Source organism: Hemitrygon akajei, chromosome 9 (assembly GCF_048418815.1).
Source record: "Hemitrygon akajei chromosome 9, sHemAka1.3, whole genome shotgun sequence".
Classification (NCBI taxonomy): Eukaryota; Metazoa; Chordata; class Chondrichthyes; order Myliobatiformes; family Dasyatidae; genus Hemitrygon; species Hemitrygon akajei.
The window spans coordinates 52863217-52886794 of NC_133132.1; the positions used below are offsets into that span (position 1 = coordinate 52863217).

A 23578-nucleotide genomic window follows, 5' to 3' on the forward strand; every position below is an offset into this window, starting at 1 on the left:
AAAAACTTGTATTCTGTTCATACAGATCAATTAATGACAAAAGTATATTGAGGTGATACAGGGTAAAACAATAACAGAATGCAGAATAAAGAGAAAGTGCAGACAGGCAATAAGAGCCTTGCGTCTGGTTCGCCAGTCTGAACTACAGATTGAAGAATTGAATCTCACTATAAAAGGTGTGAAAGCCTCTTCAAGGGTCTGCTACGTAAGGTTGGGAAATCTCAGCGGGATATCTCACGTAAGGTGGCAGCTTCTCATAAATTTACAGAACGCTACCATTGTGACTGAGAAAAATGCTGATTAGCAGAGAAGCCACGACAGTGTAATGACACTGTCTTATTACACAAAAGATTCACAATAAGGTAGATCAACTAATAATACAAACGAATTTGAATGGTATCATATTGCTGTTATTATAGAGATGGCGAGAGGGTGGCAAAGGCTGGGAAATGAACATCCAAAAGTTTTCTGAGTTTTGTAAGCTAGGCAAAAAAAAATGGGGAAAGAGTTGAGGTGGAGATGTCATTAAAGTTGAGATGAATATTGGTGTGGAAAATCAATATGGAATGTCTATGAGTGGAGCTAAGAAATACGGAGAGGCATAGAATTTTGTTGGGGATTGATTATACGCCCCTAACCAAAATTGATTGAATAGTGGATGGAATTAAAAGCTGGACACTCACATAAGGAAGGTACAAGAACAGAAGAACATAGAAGCAGAAGTAGGCCGACTGGCCCCTCAATCGTAGCCTGCCATTCAGTATGACCCCAGCGAATATGCTGCAGGTCACACTTCTGTGTCAGTTCCCTGATCTTTAGATACCCCCAATGATGTCTCCCCCACAAAATTTCAGAGATTCACCACCCGCTGTGAGGAAAGTCCTGTGCTGCTCAGTTTTAAGTATCTGCCCTTTAACCTAGTCACTATATCTACTCATTGGAGGTTCTCCCACCACTGGTAACATCACAATATCTGATCTTGCATGTTTCAATAAGATCACACCTCATTTTCCTGAACTCCAAGGCATATCGTTCTAATTTCTTTTGACCATTGCTGGTAGGGAAGACCCCCCCCACCCTCCAGGGAATTACTTAGTGAATCTCTTCTGGTCTGCCTCCAATATCAGTGTATCCTACCTTAAATAATGCACCCATTCTGCCTATGCAATTGCAATAATATTTCCACATTTCTAGACTCTAATTCTCTTTCAGTGAAGACAGATATTCATTTGCCTTCCTAACCATTTTAACATACCAATTAATTTTGGGTCATTGACAAACCCTTCATACTTTATGCACCATTTATTACTGTATTCATTAGTAATATTGCCTATAAACTGGGCATACCAAATTAGCAATAGTACAGGGGCAGGTTCCTGGATTGTGTTTGTGTTTTTTAAGAAGAGCTATCATCTTCAACTGCTTTGGCCTGGCAATGCTGTTGCAATTCTCTGTGGTTTGATGCAACTGGCTTACTAGGTTACAACAGAATGCCATCCAATTTACGTATTTTTTTTGTTAAGATACGGTGTGGAATAGGCCCTTTGAGCTGTGCCACCAAGCAATCCCTGATTTAACCCTAGCCTAATCAGTAGACAGCTTACAATGAACCTGCCAACCAGTGCCTCTTTGGACTGTGGGAGGAAACCGCAGCACCCGCACATTCACGGGGAGAATGTACAAGCTTCTTTCAGACAGCAGCAGGAATTGACCCCTGGTCGCTGTATTGTGCTAGCCACTATTAACCATATTAGTCTAGGGTCAGAATGACTTCCTGGCTGGATAAAGTGAAGAATGGCAGTTCTATTTCTCGAGCACCAGAGTAAGCCTAAGAACTTTCAGAGTCTGGTAGTTTAATATTTTTGTGATAATCAAAATAAAATTGAATTCAAATTTTTGTTAGACTGTGCTGTGATGTATGAGTCTAACATTGTAACTATATTATTCCTGTAGTACAGAGGAATATAGTTTCAAAGTAGTTATTTAATGACAGCTATTAGAAGTTTTAAAGTTTATGTTCAATATGTGGAACAGTTGAAGCAAAAATTTAGAATTAAAGACATATAGGATAATAATTAATTTAGTTGATGAATTAAGATAGCTTTTTCTTTAACACCCTGAATTATCTGGTGTAAATGACTGATCAGATGTTTAGATGGGTTGAATTTTATCTGGGACTGATTTTTGAGATAGTGTGGTTCACATGTGGGATGGGGTGCTCTGACCTTCAGGTTTATTGATGAAAGTTGGTGTTCTCAACTGCTCTTATATACAGGTGCCATACGTGCAAATTTAATTGTGCTTCAGAAACCATGACATATTATTCCAGAAATTATGCAGTATCTGATTTTAATCAGTTTATAATGCCATGTTACCGTGCCTCACACTGAAAACTGCTCTGATCGAAAGCTTCGGGCCACCGACTTATCTGTCATTATCTTATTGTACGCTTTGATTTCATCAACAGCTACGTGCTCTTCTGTACCTTGGAACATTCTTACCTTTCAGTCAACCTTTGAATGTTTGAAATTCATTTTTCTGTAGGACACCTCTATAAGTGATGAGGCAACTTGAATGCAGTAGATTAATTTCACGAGCATGAGGGAAATCCATAAAATTCTGGAGCCTTTAGACTGTGGCAACGTAAATAAGGTCAACTTTTTTTAATTGCTCCCCTCTCGAGAAGAGACTGAACATGACTGATTTCTACAGACGCTGTTTAGAACATAGAACAGTATGGCATCGGAACAGGCCCTATGACTCACGATGTGGCGCTGATCTAATTAAGATAATGAAACCTAATTAAATTAATCCCTTCTAACCTAACTAAACTACGCCTTCTACCTGCACACGGTCCATATCCCTCCATTTTCTGCATGTTCATGTGCCTAAGATCACTGCTTCCATTGTCTCCCTCCACTACCACCCCTGGCAGTGCATTTCAGGTGTTGACTATTCTCTGTAGTTTAAAAAAAGATCTTGCCCCAAACGTCTCCTTTGAACTTGCCTCCTCAACTTAAATGCATGTCTTATAGTATTTTCCTCACTGGAGAAAAGATACCGCAGCCTACTCCACCTCTGCCTCTCAAAATTTTATAAAATTAATTTCCTGCAACGTTAGTATGTTGAGGTGTGTTGTACCTTCTGGGAAAATAATGCTTAGTCCTGGGAAACCAGTGTGAACATGTTCGATAACTGTTGGGCATTTTACCGAAAGTTTATCAGAAATCATCAGGATTCAGTTCAAATTAAAGGCGACAGATGTTAACGACTGCAATGTTTTGAAAAATTAAGATGATCGTCTATGAGATAAAAGGTCATTGGCCTGAGACATTAACTGTTTCACTCTTGCAGTTATACAGTCTTTGTTTTCAATCTTTGTCACTTTTGATACCAGTGAGCTTTTGAGTACATCAGTATTCTACTATTAGAGTCTTAGAACACTATAGCAGAAAAGTAGGCCCTTCAGCCCATCTGCTCTGTGCCAAACTATTATTCTGCCTACTCCTATTGACCTGCACCTGGACCATAACTCTCCATATCCCTCACAATTAGTTTTAACCATTCTTGTGTTGGTTCTGCAAGGTAGTAATCTCTGGATTACTCCCAGTACCACGTGCTAGTCAGGAATAGGATGATAGTTTAGATGAATGAGTGGCTGAAGAAGTGGTGCAGGGGGAAGGCTTTCAGATTTCTGGAACATTGGGGAAATTATGACCTGTATAAAAAGGATGGATGACACCTGAACCTGAGGGAAACAATATTCTTGCGGGCAGGTTTGCTAGAGTTTTAAATTAAGCTGGCAGGACGTTGGAATCTGGAGTCATAGGGCTGAGGATGGGGCAGTTGGTATACAAGTGTGTAGTAAGACTGTGAGGAAGGATAGGGCAAAATTGCAGTCAGTGGGATAAATTGAAGTGTAACATGGCAAAATTTAAAAAGGTGATGAATACAGGGCAGAATGTGTTATATTTAACTGCACACTGAATAAGGTAGATGATCTCGTAGCGCAGTTAGAGATTGGCAGGTATGACTGGGTGTCACTGAGTTGGCTGAAACAGGATCATAGTTGGGGAGCTTAACATCTAAGGATACACTTTGTATGGAAAGGTCAGGCAGGTAGGCAGAGGAGGTTAGTTGGCTGTTGGTAAAAATTGAAATCAAATCTTTAGAATAAGATAACAGGACTGGAAAATGTAGAATTTTTGTGGATAGAGTAAAGAAACTACAAGAATAAAAAGACCCTGATGGGAGTTATATACAGGCCTCTGAATAGTAGCCAGGATGTGAGGTACAAATTTCAGCAGGAGATAGAAAAGGCATGTTAGGGCAATGTTAGGATCGTCATGGGGAATTTTGATATGCAGACAGATTGGGAAAATTCGGTTGCTGCTGGACCTCAAGAGCAGTTGAGACCTCTAGGGGAAAGGCTACTCTAGTTCGGGTGTTGTGTAATGAACTGGATTTTAGGGAGCTTAAGGTATAGGAACCCCTAGGAGTCAGTGGTCATAATATGATAGAATTCACGCTGCAATTTCAGAAGGAGAAGTCAAAGTTGTATGTATCTATTATTAAAGCAAATTATAGAAGCATGAGAGAGGAGCTGGCCAAGGTTGTTTGGAAGGGGTCACAAGCAGGGATGACAGCAGAACAACAATGGCTGAAGTTTCTGGGGGCAATTTGGAAGCCGCAGAATAGATGTATGCCAAAGATGACGAAGTATTCCAAAGGGAGGATGAGGCAAGGTATTCTAAATGGAAGATAAAGACAGCATTCAAGCAAGACGAAGTTTAATATAACAAAGATTAATGGGAAATTAGAAGATTGGGAAACATTTAAAAACAAACAGAATGCAATGAAAAAACATAGAAAAGATGAAATATGAAGGTAAGCTAGCCAATAATATCAAAGAATACCAAAAGTTTTATCAGAGTAAAACAGAGGTGAGAGTGGATATTGGACTGCTGTAATAGGTGACAAAAAATGGTGGAGGAACTTAATGTGTATTTTTGCATCAGCCTTCATTGTGGAAGACACTAGCAGTATTCTAGAAATTCAAGATGTTGGGGCAGAAGTTAGAGTAGTTGCTATTACTAAGAGAAGGTGCTTGGGAAGCTAAATGGTCTGAAGGTAGATAGTCCGTCTGGTCTGTGTGACCTTTACCTCAGGGTTCTGAATGAGGTAGCTGAACAGATTATAGAGGCATTAGTAATGATTTTTAAAGAATTGCAATTTTCTGGAATGGTTCCAGAGGACTGGAAAACTGCAAATGTCACTCCAATCTTTAAGAAGGGAGGGAGGCAGAAAAGAAATTATAGGCCAGTTTGCCTGACTCCAGTGACTGGGATGATGTTGGGAGTCTGTTGTTAAGGATAAGGCTTTATGGATCTTGGATACACATAAAATAGGCCAAAGTCAGCAAGGTTTACTTAAGGGGACATCTTGCCTGACAAATCTGTTGGAATTCTGAGGAAATAACTGGCAGTATAGACAAAGGAGAGACAGTATATATTGACTGAATTTTCAGCAGACCTTTGACAAGATGCTGCACATGAGGTTGCTTAACAAGTTAAGAGCCTGTGGTATGATAGGAATGGTACTAGCATTGATAGAAGATTGGCTGACTGGTAGGAGGCGAAGAGTGGGAATAATTCTGTTTGTCTTCTGGTAACTAGTGGTCCTCTGCAGGGGTCGGTATTGGGGCCACTTCTTTTCATATTATATGTCAATGATTAAGATGATGGAATTGATTGCTTTGTGGGCAAGTTTGCAGACGATACAAAGATACAGTGGCATGCAAAAGTTTGGGCACCCCTTCTTAATACTTTTGTTGCTGTAAATAGTTAAGTGAGTAGAAGATGAACTGATCTCCAAAAGTCATAAAGTTAAAGATGAAACATTCTTTTCAACATTTTACGCAAGATTAGTGTATTATTTTTGTTTTGTACAATTTTAGAGCGGAAAAAAAGGAAAGGAGCACCATGCAAAAGTTTGGGCACCCCAAGAGATTTTAGCTCTCAGATAACTTTTACCAAGGTCTCAGATCTTAATTAGCTTGTTAGGGCTATGGCTTGTTCACAGTCATTGTTAGGAAAGGCCAGGTGATACAAATTTCAAAGCTTTATAAATAACCTGACTCCTCAAACCTTTCCCAACAATCAGCAGCCATGGACTCCTCTAAGCAGCTGCCTGGCACTCTGAAAATTAAAATAAATGATGCCCACAAAGCAGGAGAAGGCTATAAGAAGATAGCAAAGCGTTTTCAGGTAGCCATTTCCTCAGTTCGTGATGTAATTAAGAAATGGCAGGAACAGGAACGGTGGAGGCCAAGTTGATGTCTGGAAGACCAAGAAAACTTCCCGAGAGAACTGCTCGTATGATTGCTAGAAAAGCAAATCAAAACCCCTGTTTGACTGCAAAAGACCTTCAGGAAGATTTAGCAGACTCTGGAGTGGTGGTGCAATGTTGTGCAGCGACACTTGCACAAATATGACCTTCACGGAAGAGTTATCAGAAGAAAACCTTTCCTGCATCTTCACCACAAAATTCAGCGTCAGAAGTTTGCAAAGGGACATCAAAACAAGCCTGATGCATTTTGGAAACAAGTCCTGTGGACTGATGAAGTTAAAATAGAACTTCTTGGCTGCAATGAGCAAAGATATGCTTGGAGAAAATGGTGCAGAATTTCACGAAAAGAACACCTCTCCAACTGTAAAGCATAGGGTTGAATCGATCATGCTTTGGGCTTATGTTGCAGCCAGTGGCACAGGGAAACTTTCACTGGTAGAGGGAAGAATGAATTCAATTAAATACCAGCAAATTCTGAAAGCAAACATCACACCGTCTGTAAAAAAAAAAGCTGAAGATGAAAAGAGGATGGCTTCTGCAACAGGATACTGATCCTAAACACACCTCAAAATCCACAATGGACTACCTCAAGAGGTCAAGCTGAAGGTTTTGCCATGGCCCTCACAGTCCCCTGACCTAAACATCATCGAAAATCTGTGGATAGACCTCAAAAGAGCAGTGCATGCAAGACGGCCCAAGAATCTCACTGAACTAGAAGCCTTTTGCAAGGAAGAAAGGGCGAAAATCCCCCAAACAAGAATTGAAAGACTCTTAGCTGGCTACAGAAAGTGTTTACAAGCTGTCAAACTTGCCAAAGAGGGTGTTACTAAGTACTGACCATGCAGGGTGCCCAAACTTTTGCTTTGAGCCCTTTTCCTTTTTTGTTATTTTGAAACTGTAAAAGATGGAAATGAAAAAGTAATCTTGCTTAAAATATTAAAGGATTGTGTCATCTTTAACTTTATACCTTTTGGAATTAAGATCACCTTTTACTCGCTTAGCTATTCACAGTAACAGAAATGTTGACTGGGGTGGCCAAACTTTTGCATGCCACTGTAGGTGGATGGGCAGGTAGTGTTGAAGAAGTAGGGAATTGGCAGAAGGACTTGGGCAGATTGGAAGTATGGGGAAAGAGAGTGCAAATAAAATATTGTGTACAGAAGTATATTGTTATTCACTCTGTTAGAAGGAATAAAGACATAGACTGTTTTCTAAATGGGGAGAAAATCTTAAAAACCTGAGGTGCAAACGGACTTGGTGGTTCATGTGAGGGATTTGTTACAGTCAAGTCAAGTCACTTTTATTGTGTCATTTCAACCATAACCGCTGGTACAGTACACAGTAAAAACAAAACAACATTCCTCCAGGACCATGGTGCTACATGAAGCAACATAAAACTACACTAGACTACTTGAAACAACACAAAACTACATTAGACTTGAGACCTACACGGGACTACATAAAGTGCACAAAACAGTACAATAATTAATAAACAAGACAATAGACACAGTAAAGGGAAAATTACAATATAATAATGATGTAAATGAAAACAATGTTTTAGCAGGAGTTAAGAAAAAAATGAGCAAAAATTGCAAAGGGAATGGAGTGGTGTTCAGTTGAGTGTGTGTAAATTGCTATCAGACTAGACTCGGGTTAACTTGCAAGTTCAGTTGATGGTAAGGAAGAGCAAAGATACTGAGGCTTTATAAGGCATTGTCAGACATCACTTGGAGTATTGTAAGCAGTTTTGGGCCCTGTAGTTAAGAAAAGATGTGCTGGCATTGGAGAGGGTCCAGAGGAGGTTTACAAAAGTAATTCTGGAAATGAAAGGGCTAAATGAATGAGGAGCGTTTGATGGCTCAGGGCCAGTACTCACTGGAGTTTAGAAGAATGAGATGAGATCTCATTGAAGCTTATCTGATCTTTAATGGTCTAGATAGATTGGATGTAGAGAGAATGTTCCCTATAGTGGTTGAGTCTAGGACCAGAAGGCACAGTCTCAGAATAGAGGGACGTCCATTTAGAACAGAGATGATGAGGCATTTCTTCAGCTGATGATGATTTTGTGGACTTCATTGCCATGGAAGCCATGGAGACTAAATCATTGAGTATATTTAAAGAGGAGGTTGATAGTTTCTTGGTTAGTCAGGGTGTAAAAAGTTACAGGGAGAAGGCAGGATGATCAGATTGAGAGGGATAATAAATCAGCCATAATGGAATGGTGGACCAGACTCAATGGTCCTAATTCTGCAGCTACGTTTTCTGGTTCATTGATGTTCTCACTCTGACCTTGTTTCATCCAGACTAGACTATTTAAAAAAATTTTTTTGGTCAGCCTGCCTTGTTCTGCTGTAGATAAACTTGAGATTTTCCAAATCTTTTTCGGCCATATAACCATTTATCACAATTTATATTCACTCTCAGCCCTGTTTACCTGACTTGATTGGTTCCAGTTACAGTACACATTTTTAAAAATTTCTGATCTCTTTTTCGAGTTCTTCACCTGCATCAGAATAACGATCTGAGACATCTTCAATTCGCTTCCACATGAGCTCAATGCTTTCTATACTCGCTTTGACCACCAGAAGAGGGAGGAACCGTCGTGCACCCCCATGTCTCCCGATGATCCTTTGGTCTCAGTATCCGAAGATGACGAGCAGGCTGCCTGGGAGACTGAATCTAAGGAAAGCATTTGGTCAGGAAGGAGTACCTGGCCGAGTACTGAAGACCTGTGCTGACCACTGGCTGGTGTATTCACAGATATCTTAAATCTCTTGCTCAGGCAGTGTGTGGTACCCACCTGCTTCAAGCAGACTTCAATCATACTGGTGCCCATAAAGAGCATGGTAATCTGTCTATCGGCACAGTGATTAAGTGTTTTGAGAGGCTGTTGTTGAAGCATGTCAGCTCCTGTCTGGTGACTTGGATCCACTTCAATTTGCCTAGCAAAGCTACAGGTCTAGAGCAGATGCAAACCTGTTGGCTCTTCACACAACCCTGGAACATCTGGATAGCAAAGATGCATACATCAGGATGCTCTTTACTATCATCCCCTTAAAACTAATCAGTAGACTCCAAGACCTGGGCCTTAATACCCCAGTGCAATTGGGTCCTGGATTTCTTCACTTGTAGATCTGTCAGTTTGCATTGGCAAAAACATCTCTTCCACATCTCCATCAGACCAGGAGCACTACAGGGATATGTACTTTGCCCCCTGCTCTACTCACTTTACAGTTATGACTGTGTGGCTATGTACAGCTTCAACACCATATACATGTTTACTGACACCACCACTGTGGTGGGCCGTATCAAAGGAAATGATGAATCAGTGTACAGGAGGGAGATTTAAAATTTAGCTGAGTGCTGTAATAACAAAAACCTCTCACTCAATGTCAGTAAGACCAAGGAGCTGATTGCAGACTTCAGGAGAGGGAAATCAGAGGATTAGAGGTGGTGAAGATCATTAACTTTAAATTCCTGGGTATCACTGTCTCTGAGGACCTAGTCTGACCCATCATATAAATGTTATTGTGAAGAAAGTACGACAGTACATCTACTTCCACAGGGGTCTGTGGAGGTTCAGCAGTCACCGAAAACCATGGCAAACTGCTATACAGGTTGCATTGCGGCCTGGTATGGGAACACCAATGCCTTTGAGTGGAACATCCTACAAAAGGTAGTGAATTTGGCTCAGTACGTCATACGTAAGACTCTCCCAACCATTGAGCACATCTACATGAAATGTTGCCATAGGAAAGCAGCATCCATCATCAAAGGTCCTCACCACCCAGGCCATGCTCTTTTTTCGCTGCTGCCATCAGGTAGAAGGTACAGGAGCCTCAGGACTTGCACATCAAGTTCAAGAACAATTAGTACCCCTCAACCATTAGGTTCTTGAACAAAAGGAGATAGCTACACTCTTTTAAGGAGTCATTTAAGGACTCTGTTATATTGTTATTTCATGCTTATTATTTATTGCTATTTATTTATATCTGCATTTGTACAGTTTGTTTACAGTTAAGTTCCTGATGTTTACAGTTTACAGTCACTGTTCTATAAATTTGCTTGGAAAAAGAATCTTGGGGTTGTATGTGGTGACATGTATGCACTCTGATAATAAATTTTACTCTGAACTTTGAACATCTCTAACTCTGACATCTTGCTTATCCCCATAATTTGGCTCTGTCTTCAGCTACCAATTTGGTAATTGGTTTGTTATTGTCATGATATTACCAAAAACTTTGCTTTGCATGCCATCTGTACAGATAATTTCAAAACATAAGTTCATCAATTAGTACAAGGGGGGAAAGAATAACGGATGCAGAATATAGTGCTACAGTTACAGAGAAAATGCAGTTCCGGCAGATAGACAATAAGGTCTGAGATCAAGAATTCATCCTTATTATACAAGAGGTCCTTTTGAGTGTTTTACAACATTGGGATAGGAGCTGACCTTAAGGCTGCTATGTGTGTGTGTTTGAGCTTTTGTGCATTTGGCCCAATGAGGGAGGAGACAATGACCACAGTGGAAGAGGCCTTTTGATTATTTTATCTGCTTTACCAAAGCAGTGAGAAATGTAGACAGTCAGTGGAGGTGAGGCTGGTTTTCATGACAGACTGAGCACCTCAAGTTTCTTGTGGTCTTGGGCATTGCAGTTGCCATACCAAACTGTAATGCGTCCAATTGCATGTTAGCTGCAAAAATTGATGAGGGTCTTCTGAGGAAATAAAAGATGATGTAAATTATTAGCCATAGCATCCATGTGGTTGGACCAAGATAAAGCTATTGCTGATGTTTACACTTTGAAGCTCTCAACCATTTCCACCTGAACACCACTGATGCATTAAAGTGTGTGTGTGTGTGTGCGTGCATGCATGCACTCCACACTGTTTCCTGAAGTCAATGACCAGACCTTTTCACTTACATTGAGTCCTCCTTGGTCTGAAATTTCTGACACAAATTTTCCTGCTTCTCTACATCACTTCTTTTCAATGGTAAAAGTGTTTTTAATAGCTATATGTTTACTTTGATACTGTAAATGAATACTAAAGGCTGTGTTTTGCATCCACCGGATGGAGTTTCCCCACGATTACTGAGGGCCTGTGCGACTGAGCTGGGAGAACCACTATAGCGCATCTTCAACATGAGCCTGGAGCAGAGAAGAGTACCCAGACAGTGGAAAACATCCTGTATTGTCCCGGTACCGAAGAAACCACAACCAAAGGAGTTGAATGACTTCAGACCTGTTGCCTTGACGTCGCACGTGATGAAGACCATGGAGCGGCTGATAATACAGAATCTGAGGCCACAAACCAGGCACGCCCAGGATCCTCTTCAGTTTGCGTATAAGGAGAAGGTGGGAGTGGAGGATGCTATCACGTATTTGCTGCACAAATCACTCTCTCACCTAGAGGGGGTCAGTTGTGCAGTGAGGATTACATTCCTTGACTTCTCTAGTGCCTTTAACACCATCCAGCCCAAGATCTTAAGGCACAAACTAACGGAGATGGGAGTAGACTCTCACATGGTGGATTGGATAGTGGACTACTTGACAGATAGACCTCAGTATGTGCGGTTGGGAGACTGTAGGTCTGACACGGTGGTCAGCAGCACAGGGGCGCCGCAGGGAACCGTACTCTCTCCGGTCCTGTTCACCCTGTACACATCAGACTTCCAATATAACTCGGAGTCCTGCCATGTGCAGAAGTTCGCTGATGACACGGCCATAGTGGGGTGTGTCAGGAATGGACAGGAGGAGGAGTATAGGAAACTGATACAGGACTTTGTGATATGGTGCAACTCAAACTATCTGCGTCTCAATATCACCAAGACCAAGGAGATGGTGGTGGACTTTAGGAGATCTAGGCCTCATACGGAGCCAGTGATCATTAATGGAGAATGTGTGGAGCAGGTTAAGACCTACAAGTATCTGGGAGTACAGTTAGACGAGAAGCTAGACTGGACTGCCAACACAGATGCCTTGTGCAGGAAGGCACAGAGTCGACTGTACTTCCTAAGAAGGTTGGCGTCATTCAATGTCTGTAGTGAGATGCTGAAGATGTTCTATAGGTCTATAGGTGATTTAGATGCATATCATATTTTTTTTACTGAGTTAAGTATTGTATGTAATTAGTTTTGCTACAACAAGTGTATGGGACATTGGAAAAAAAGTTGAATTTCCCCATGGGGATGAATAAAGTATCTATCTATCTATCTATCTATCTTGTGGAGAGCGCCCTCTTCTTTGTGGTGGCGTGTTGGGGAGGAAGCATTAAGAAGAGGGACGCCTCACGTCTTAATAAGCTGGTAAGGAAGGCGGGCTCTGTCGTGGGCAAAGTACTGGAGAGTTTAACATCGGTAGCTGAGCGAAGGGCGATGAGTAGGCTACGGTCAATTATGGATAACTCTGAACATCCTCTGCATAGCACCATCCAGAGACAGAGAAGCAGTTTCAGCGACAGGTTACTATCGATGCAATGCTCCTCAGACAGGATGAAGAGGTCAATACTCCCCAATGCCATTAGGCTTTACAATTCTACCGCCAGGACTTAAGAACTTTTTAAAAGCTATTATTAATGCTTTTTGAGATAGTGATTTAGATGCATATCATATTTTTTACTGAGTTAAGTATTGTATGTAATTAGTTTTGCTACAACAAGTGTATGGGACATTGGAAAAAAGTTGAATTTCCCCATGGGGATGAATAAAGTATCTATCTATCTATCTATCTATCTATCATTTAATAGAGTATTGTTGCATAAGTATCAATAGCAGCGATTGCTTGTTAATTTTCAAGTCTCCTGTGGTGAAACTGGCATCCTGTGTTCTTAAGAAAGCATGGTAATTACTGTGGGGAGGTCGCACATAAATAGGATTTTTCTCATTTTCTTTTTACCAAAGACAACCTTTTCATCATTTTCCATATTAATAGTGGTTTAGTTCCTGATTGAAATCATGTTAAAACCAAGTTGGCTCATGAAATACAAATAGTCTTAGCTAAATCATCAGTTGCATTAAACCCAATTTGTGTTATGGAGGCTTGCATTTTAGCAGAACTACCTGTATAACTTTCATTTATGAAGTACCTGATGTAGGAAAAACATACCAGGATGCTTCACAGGAATATTAGATGTTTAAAGCAAAGTACAAGGTAAAAATAAGGGTAACAGTAACAAAGACATTTTTGAGGAGAGAATTGGAGAGATTCAGATTTAAGGCCTGAACACAGTAACTAGTGCTGGGGTGAAGATAACTCGAATTATTTTAATTGTGTGAAAGTGATGAAATGAAAATCTTGTTCCAGGCACACATTATTTGTATCACGTCATGACTATTTTAATGATTAATTTCACAATTAATCATTTTCTAGGTGTGATGAGGGCAAGTAACAGTAGAACAAGTGCATATTAAAGCAGTGTACAGTATCAAGATTTGATATCTGACTGATGATGATTGCATTGCCTGTTTTTTCACTCCAGAGCAGAAGTTTGCACTGTGGTTTGCTGCATGTACCTCACTGTCTACTAGTTCAATAAATCAGTGATGTTCTTGTGTTTCTGTAAATGGAGACTGAATGTGGCAGTTTAACAAGAACATAAACACCAGTCTGGCTGTTCTTTACATCCAATGAATTCTAGACATAACACAAAAATTCATGCATTAGGTTGATTTTAATGTATGATTCACATTTCAGGTATGATACAGTACAATGATAATTAATTTGGAGTAATATAACAATCTTTTAGTATTTTATGAAAATGCAATCATCCCTCTTAAATACTTTACCTACTTCATTAAAAATTCCATTAACTTTTTAATTGAAAATTCCATATTGACAAAACGTTTTAGTGAAAGTAAGCTGGTCACCCTTTATATCTTGTTGATGCTTTTATTAAGCTGTAATTAACCTAAACTTTGATAAAATACATATTCCATACATTGAATTATGATGAATTTTCCACAACTATCATAATAAAACCCCAAGCCCTTGCAATATCCACTGGTAATCTGTGAAATTGTTTGGACTTTGTTTCTGAAAAAAATTAAATATAAAGTTCAAAGCCCCTCTCAAACTAATTTGATTTATACATAGAAACATTTTACAGTAAAAGATTATTTTCTGTTAAACTTTAGAGCTATTTTTCCCCAAAATATCCAAAACCTGTAGTACAGATTTCACAGTGTAGTCAGGCATAGCACCAGCCTCACATTCTAGATTAGTATTGTTTATCCAGACAGTTGTACGAACTCCAGCATTCACACCACCTTTAATGTCGGTCTCTGGATTATCACCGATCATCATGCAGGCCTCTGGCTTCACTCCTAGCAGCTGAAAGCATTTTTGGAATATGGACAGAGCAGGTTTCTGCTCCTGCTGTTCACCCCCTACTACTATCGTGTCAAAGTACTGCTGGCAGTCACAAACATTAATCTTCTCCCTCTGGACCTTAGAGCTGCCGTTAGTTAATAGAAGCAGCTTGTAGGACTGACGCAGGGTCTTCAGCATGGACTTCACTTCCTCTGAGATGCGAATATGTTGGAGCCTTGTTGTTTTCCACAGGAAGTAACATTTAGTAGCCAAATCATGATCTGCGTTAAGACCATTTGTTTCTTGCAGAGCTGCTTCAAAATGTAATACCCGTTCCTCATCAATTTTTACTCCTGTAACACAATCAAAATTCTCCATCTGCAGTTTGGCATTAAACTTCTCAATGATGAGGTTTGCAGCAGATTCTTCATAACCATACTGTGATTTCAATAAATCTTTAACCTTTAAATGGAAAAAGAAAATATATAAGCTGAAAGCTTTTATTTCACTCTAATCACAAACAAGAGAAGATCTGCAGATGCTGGAAATCCAAGCAACACACACAAAATACTGGAGAACTTCAGCAGGCCAGGTAGCATCAATGGAAAGGAGTACAGTTGACGTTTTGAGCCGAGACCTTTCATCAGGACAGGAAAAAATTTCTTTCACTCTTACCTTCATTATTACTCTTAAATTTGGACTGTAATTTGTTAACACTAGATCACTAGAAATGTCTTAACTGCAATCATTGTAATCACAGATCTGTACTAAAAAAGTATTCAGATCTTTACATGGTTGACTATGCACATCTATACTCGTGTCTTTACAGATGCACAGGACAGCGCACCCCAACAAGCTGCATCACTGCACGGTACGGAAACTGCACCGCGGCGAGAGGAAAGCCCTATAATGGGCAGTCAAAACTGCCCATTGCATCAGTGGCACCAGCCTGCCCGCCATCAAGTATGAATTGTATAAACAGAAAGGTGCTGAAGAAAGGCCAGTAACATCATGATCTCACCCACCCTGCTCATGGACTGTATGTCCAATTTCCATAGGACGGAGACCATGTAGCAGCCACACCAGGACCACCAGACTCAAAAACAGTTACTTCGCCAAGCAGTAAGGCTGATCTACACCTCCACCCACCACCGCTACTTTATCATTTCCTGTCAGATACACATGATGTACACTCCTGTGCCTAGCATCACTTTATACTCACACAATGTATATATGATATATTATGTATTTATATTTATTGTGTTTCTTTTTGTGCTGCATCAGATCTGGAGTAACAATTATTTCATTTTCCTTTATACTTGTGTACTGGAAATGACATAGAATAATCCTGAATCTTGGAAGAAATATAAACGTTTTAGTTCCCAATAAAGAATACCCTTTACCCACCTATCGAAAGCTATCATAAGACTGCACATCAATTAAAAAAATACATTAAGGAGAGTGTCCATTAAAAGGTAAATGGGTTTACTATTGTCATATGTACTGCGGTATAGTGAAAACTGTGCTATCAGGACATGGAGGCAGTACAAGGGAAAACACCAACAGAATACAGAATTAAGTGTTACAGTCACCAAGAGAGTGCAGTGCAAGCAGCCAATAAGGTTCAAGGTTATGACAAGGTAGACTGAGGTCAACAGTCCAGAGTCAGGACTTTGTACCTGGACTGAATAGTCTGGCCTTAAAAGCTTATTTCCAGGTGAAAATACAGCATGGTGAGTTTGCCAGCAACCTAGACAGTGTTCATTGCTGACTCCTAAAGGTGTGTATCCAGTGTCGATGTCAAGATATGCTAGCTAATAGGCATCTTGGAGAGTTGGAATTAGGAAGTATTTCAGAACCACAGAAATGGAATTAAAGTAGAAACAGCTCAGTGATAAAATCTTTGGTTAGGAACAGGGATCGCGGGTTCTGATCAATCAATGAGCACCAGCTAAGTGGAGGTGTTTTCAAACTTCACTCAGGCAAGCTCTGACCCTAATTAAGCCATTGCCTGTAGACCTAGGCATCCCACCCCGACATTATTTGAAATAGTTTCTATAGCTGTTTCATTAATTCTCTTTAATATCTTGAACTGATTAAATCATCCCTTAACCTAAAAAGATAAAGCTCAAATGTGTAATCTCTTATCATAATTTAAGCATTTCAGTTTTGTTAATACCTGCCCTCTTAAATCCAACATGAATACATCTCCGTTTCTCAGAAATGAAAGGGAGCCTTGAATTTAATGAGAAAAATGAATTTAAGAAGAAATTAAAGGACTAAAAAGATAATATATTCCAATGGCCTGATACTCTGTACCCAAGACTGCTGAAAGTAGCAGCCATGCTAATGTTGAGTGCATCTTCCAAAATTCTGTAGAATATGGAATGCGTTCTGCAGCTTACTGGGTGACAAATGTAATCATGATTTAAATGAGGGAGAGAGAAAATGAAGAACTATAGGGCAGTTAGCCTAATATTCAGCAGTAGGAAAAATGCTGGAATTAATTATACATAATATTTTGAAAATATTTTAATTGGATAAAGCTTGCATGGATTTATGAATGGGAAATTTTGTTGACCAACATACAAGAGTTTGGAGTAGGTGGAGGAACAACACCTTGTATTCCATCTGGGTATGAATATCAATTTCTCCTTATGGTGAGCTATTTACCCCACCCTCCTTTCCTCTAGTCCCCACTCTGACCTTTCACTTCTTCTCACCTGCCTGTTACTCCCCCGCCCCGGATCTCCTCCTCCTTCCCTTTCTCCTATGGTCCACTCCCCTCTCTTATCAGGCTCTTTCTTCTCCAGAGCTCTTGACCTTTCATACCCACCTGGCTATACCTATCACCTTCTAGCTATCCTCCTCCCCCTCCCCTCCCATCTTTTTATTCTGGCATCTTCCCCCTTCCTTCTCAGTCCCGAAGAAGGGTCTTGGCCTGAAACGTCAACTGTTCTTTCATTTCCATAGATGCTACCTGACCTGCTGAGTTCCTCCACCATTTTGTCTGTTGCCTGGTTGACAGATATGAAAATTGCATAGAACTAAACAAGCTTCTTTTGGAGTAGCAGGCAGTTATGTTTGGGGGTTGTGCAGGGATTAGTGAGATTGTCTTGGATATACTCGAGTTGGATGAGGAAAACTGATTGGAATATTTCTAAATTTGCTGATGACTCAGCGATTCAGGAACAGCTTCTTCCCCTCTGCCACCTGTTTCCTAAATGGACATTAAAGCTTTGGACACTACCTCACTTTTATTTAAATATACAGTATTTCTGTTCTTGCACATTTTAAAAATCTATTCAATATACTTAAATTGATTTACTTGTTTATTATAATCATGTTTTATTTTATTATTTTTTTCTTTGCTAGATTATGTATTGCATTGAACTGCTGCTGCTAAGTTAACAAATTTCACATCACATGCCAGTGATAATAAACCTGATTCTGACATGAAACTGAAGATCTGTAGTTTGAACTACAATGCAATTTAGGCAAGCTGAATGAATGGGCAAGGGGGGGAAAAGTTAAATTATCCACTTTGGTAGGAAAAACCGAGAGAAGAAAAGTATTATTTAAATAGTGACAAAGGTGAGAAATGTTGATGTTCAAAGGTCCTTGCACATCTGTCTCTGCAAACATGGGTGCAGCTAGCAGTTGAGAAGGAAGCTTTACTGCAGACATACATAGACTTGGTGCGCAGCTTAGGTCCCTATTTGAGGAAAACATAGAATTCCCATAGAAAGAAAGTAGCAAAGTGTCCTGGAGTACATGACTGTCATATAAGGAGGATCGACTATCTCTATAGTCATCAAAGTTCAGGAAATGAGAGATCAGTTTCCCTCAACCCGCCTCGCCCTCGCTTCCGGATTGCTCGGGAAGCTAGTTGAGGACCTTCTCCCCCACGACCCGGGCCGGGACGTACCTGTCGCTCCGCTCGTCTGCTGGCCCCGCTCGTATCGATCAGCGTATTGTCCAAGTCAAAGAGCAACGCCTGGATCCCAGCTTCCCCCATCACCACGGCAACCGGTCCCCACCAGCCAGCCGGAGGAGCAGCGGGAGCATGCGCAGTCCGCGCCAGCCGGCGCCGAGGCAATGCGCTTGCGCACCCAGCTCCCTCCCCGTTGGGCGCGCCTGCGCACTTTGCGCGAGTCAGCTCTGGGAATGCGCATTGCATATCGGCAGGTTGTGGAGGCGGTGAGCATGTGCATGTTGTTATGGGTTTACATTTACAGTGGTTTTTGCAGAAAGCAGTGGAATTGGAGTGGCTCTTTTCTTTTATTATGATTGTCTACCACTAAAATCGTTTCTGCAGAGTGGAGAAGGGTCAAATTGGGACAAAAACAGTTCTCATCCGAGGAGAAAGGGTGAGAAGAGCTAAAAGCATTTCCCATGTCTCAGTGAAATGGATTGCCCTGCAGCCTGCAATGTCATGGCATTTCAAAAGCTCTTCAGTTGCTTTAACCAGACGGCCTTCTTTCATTTTAATGGGTTCTATTGGGTTTCTTTGTTTTGTAGCTGCCTATGAGAAGACAAATCTGAAGGCTGTATAAACCATACATACTTTGATAATAAACGTACTTTAAACCTTGACTTTAATGTCATGAGAGTATCTTACTCCACCAAAAACCTCAGGCAAGGGCTTTCACTTTTAGGGGAAACAGCCCTCATAACTCTAAATTTTCAAACCCTTTACCTTAAAACTTTTGGTCAAAAACATCCTTGTTATGGGGAAATTATGAAAAATCTCTTTCCTACAAGGTGTCAATGAGTGATTTTTGAAGTAGGGCCATTGCCATAACTGGGATAAGTCCCCTCTCTCTACAACTTCCTGCAGAGTTTAAGTGGGGAAAGTCTCCTTTCTCCATATTTTCTGCTGAGCTCAGAGCAGCAGAAGCTGGGTATTCTGCTCTCACAAACAAGAAAATCTGCAGATGCTGGAAATCCAACACACACAAAACGCTGGAGGCACTCAGCAGGCCAGGCAGCATCTATGGAAGAGAGTGCAGTCAATGTTTCGGGCTGAGATCCTCCATCACAACTCTTCATGAATCCTGACGAAGGGACTCACCCGGAAACATTGACTGTACTGTACTCTTCTCCATAGATGCTGCCTGGCCTGCTGAGTTCCTGCAGCATTTTGTGCCCCTTGAATGTTGCACTTAGTGAAACAGTTTCAAACAGGGAGCAACAGGATTTGGGTAATTTCCCATCTCAAGTTTCTACCAGTGAATTCATCTCAGAACTGGAAGAACAGAAATTTCCATCCCTACATGTGCAGTGAAATATTGCCTCCGGAACTGGATAATTCTCCTTCAAGTTCCTTCTGGAGTGCTTTCTGTGGAGTTGATTGCAGTGCAATTTGGCTGCGCTACCTTCTGATATACGTTTGTTTACTTTGTACAAGTTGCTATACTGTATTCTCTTTAACATGTTAATATGATTCTTTTGTTATGCATCAAAGTAGAATCCAACCCTTCCAGTTTGCAGGCCAATATCTTTGGTATGTTCTGGATGTGGGAAATCATGAATTTTCTCACATTTCCTTATGACCAGTTCTACCAGCAGTCCCATTGGTCCCACTCATTCACTTACTTCTCTCTCACATGTACGTCAACTTCCTCCAGCTCTCCAGTTAGCCATACGGTAATTTATCATCAAGTCAACCACTTGGGAAGCTGAAAGGTTTGACAATGGGTAAGTCAGTGGACTGGAATTAACTGCACCCTGGGGTTGCTGAAGAGATTGTGGGCACACTTATAGTGATTGCTCGGGCCAGGAATGGTTCCGGAGGTTTGGAGGTTCACATATGACACACTACTTTTTAAGGAAGGAGCAAGACAAAAGTCGGGAAATTATTGGCCGGTTAGCTTTGACTTCAGTGATTATAAAGAAAAAAATTAGCTTTATAAGTCACATGTACAGTAAATACAGCAAAATGTCTTGTTTGCATCAAATCAAATCAGCAAAAACTGTGCTGGGAAGCCCATAAGTATCACCACGCCTCTGGTGCCAACATAAACCTAACCGTGTGTCTTTGGAATATGGGAGGAAACCAGAGCACCTGGAGGAAATGCACATGGTCACGGGGAGAATGTACAAACTCCTTACAGATAAGAGACAGGAATCAAACTCTGATCTTAAAGCTGGCCTGTAATAACGAGCATTTCGCTAACCACTACGCGATAGTGCTGCCCTAAGCAGTCCCAGTGGTTGGTAAGGTTTCAAAATCGATTATCAAGGATGGGGATTCAAGATATTTGGAAGCACGTGATAAATTAGGTTGAAGTTAGCACAGTTTCCTTTGGAAATATCTTGTCTGACAAATCTGTTGAAATTCTTCAAGGAAGTAACAAGCAGGATAAACAAAGGAGAGTTAGTAGGTTTACTTTGATTTTCAGAAGGCTTTGACAAGGTACCACATGTGAGACTGCTAAACAAGATGGAGCATATGATATTTTAGGAAAGATACTAGCATGGACAGAAAATTGGCTGACTAGCAGGAGGCGAAGAGTGGGAATAAAGGGGGCCTATTCTGGCTAGCTGCTGGTGACCAGTAGTATTCTACAGGGATTGGTTTTGGGAATGTCTCTTCACATAATATATTGATAATTTGGATGATGGAATTGATGGTGTCGTGGCCAAGTTTGGAATGATACAAAGATAAGGGGGGGGGGGGAGGTGGTGGGTAGACAGTGTCAAGGAAGCAGAGAGCCTGCACAAAGATTTTGACAAGCTGGGAGAATGGCCTAAATTACAAATGGAATACAGTGTAATGAAGTATATGGTCTTGAACATTGGTGGAAGGAATACAGGAGTAGACTGTTTTCTAAATGGATTGAGAATTACAAAATCAGAGGTACTAAAGTCCTGGTGCAGGAGTCATAAGAACATAAGAAATAGGAGCAGGAGTAGGCCATCGAGCCTGCCCCGCCATTCAATAAGATCATGACTGATCTGTCCGTAAACTCAGCTCCATCTACCTGCCTTTTCCCCATAACCCTTAATTCCCCTACTATGTAAAAACCTGTCTAACTGTTTCTTAAATATATTTAGTGAAGAAGCCTCAACTGCTTCCCTGGACAAAGAATTCCACAGATTCACCACTCTCTGGGAAAAACAGTTTCTCCTCATCTTTGTCCTAAATCTTCTCCCCTGCATCTTGAGGCAATGTCCCCTTGTTCTAGTCTCACCTACCAATGGAAACAACTTTCCTACTTCTACCTTATCTAGCCCTTTTAACATTTTGCATGTTTCTAGAAGATCCCCTCTCATTCTTCTGAATTCCAGAGAGTATAGTCCCAGGCGAGTCAATCTCTCCTCATAGGTTAACCCCTTCATCCCTGGAATCAACCTGGCGAACCTCCTCTGCACTGCCTCCAAAGCCAGTATATCCTTCCTTAAGTATGGAGACCAGAACTTCACGCAGTACTCCAGGTGCGACCTCACCAGTACCCTGTATAGTTGCAGCGTGACCTCCTTGCTCTTGAACTCAGTCCCTCTAGCAATGAAGGCCAACATTCTGTTTACCTTCTTAATAACCTGTTGTACCTGCAAGCCAACTTTTTGTGATTCATGCACAAGCACTCCCAAGTTCCTGTGCACAACAGCATGCTGCAATCTTTCACCATTTAAATAATAATCTGCTCTTCTATTATTCCTTCCAAAGTGGATGATCTCACATTTACCAATGTTGTATTCCATCTGCTAGACCATGGCCCACTCACTCAACCTATCTATATCCCTCTGCAGACTCTCCACATCCTGTGTACAATTTGCTTTTCCACTCACTTTAGTGTCATCAGCAAATTTTGCTGCACTGTACTCAGTCCCCTCTTCCAAATCATCAATGTAAATGGTAAACAGCTGCGGGCCCAGCACCGACCCCTGCGGCACCCCTAAAGGTTAACTTGTAATTTGTATCGGTAGTGAGAAAGCCAAGTGCATTATTAGCATCAGTTTCAAGAGGACAAGAATATAAGAGCAAGGATGTAATCCTGCGGCTTGTTAAGGTATTGTTCAGACCACGTTTGGAGTCCTGTGAGAAGTTTAGGGCCCCATATGTGAGGAAGGATGTGCTGTTGTTGAAGAGGGCCCTGAGGAGGTTTATATGAATGATCCTCATGGAAATATCATGTGCAATGATGTGCCAGTACGGAGCACTGAGCATGCGCGGGATTGCCAGAATGTTCCAGCATGTGGCTGGGTTAAGCCGAGTTTGTTTATTACTGTAAATAAAAGCTCTCTAATTCTTCCAGGATATGATTCTTTACTGTTAACCCACGCTAAGTTTAAACAGAAGTAACATAACAATCCTGGTTTAATAAATGAGAAGTATTTGATGGCTCTGCTCGGGGCCTATACTCACAGGAGTTTAGATGCATGTGGTGGTGGGGGGGGGGGGGGGTGGGAAGGAATCTTATGGAATATTGAAAGGCATGAAAAGAATGGATGTGGAGAGGATGTTTCTAGTATTAGGAGAGTTTGGGAGCAGAGGGCACAGCCTCAAAATAAAAACATCCCTTTCAGAAAGAGATGAGGAGGAATTTCTTTAGCCAGAGGCTGGTAAATCTGTAGAATTCACAGATGGCTGTGGAGGCCCAGCCCTTGGGTATATTTAAAGCGGAGATAGGTTCTTGATTAATAAAGATGTCAAAGGTTAAAGGGAGGAAGGCAGGAGAATGGGGATAGAGAAGGAAAAATAAATCAGGCAGGATCAAACGGTAGAACAGACTCAATGAGCCTAGCAGCCTTTTCCTTTCTATGTCTTTTGGCCTTGCATGGACAGATTACACTACCAGGCCCGTCAAGCCACTCCTGTTGATTAATGTTTCTCCAAACCTCAACCCCTCTTCTATTGCCAGTTCTATATTGTCCTCAATTACCAATCTTTCAAAACTTTATTCATTTCTTTAAAT

At 41.0% G+C, this 23578-nt stretch overlaps 2 protein-coding genes across 3 annotated transcripts in view; one reads left to right on the forward strand and one right to left on the reverse strand.

The window, feature by feature from the left end:
• polr1b (RNA polymerase I subunit B) overlaps positions 1-16067 on the forward strand; it is a 59639-nt gene extending 43572 nt beyond the window's left edge. The window contains exon 16 of one of the 2 annotated variants that reach the window (XM_073055994.1): positions 15487-16067. In XM_073055994.1, the coding sequence (XP_072912095.1) occupies positions 15487-15626 (140 nt within the window). In that variant the 3' untranslated portion in view covers positions 15627-16067. The remainder of the gene's footprint in view (positions 1-15486) is intronic. The other variant, XM_073055995.1, reaches the window with a different exon arrangement.
• On the reverse strand, positions 14001-18732 carry nanp (N-acetylneuraminic acid phosphatase). The gene is made up of 2 exons (XM_073055996.1): positions 18586-18732; positions 14001-15119 (listed from the first exon to the last, which is right to left on the reverse strand). The coding sequence occupies exons 1-2, from the start codon at positions 18673-18675 to the stop codon at positions 14472-14474; spliced, it is 738 nt and encodes a 245-aa protein (XP_072912097.1). The 5' UTR covers positions 18676-18732; the 3' UTR covers positions 14001-14471.
• Positions 18733-23578: the final 4846 nt, after the last annotated feature.

Coding starts and splice junctions, on each gene's coding strand:
- nanp (XM_073055996.1), bottom strand. CDS start 18,675: ATGGGGGAAGCTGGGATCCAGGCGTTGCTCTTTGACTTGGACAATACG. Junction 15,120..18,585: donor GCAGACGAGCGGAGCGACAG/GTACGTCCCGGC, acceptor TTCCATTTAAAG/GTTAAAGATTTATTGAAATC.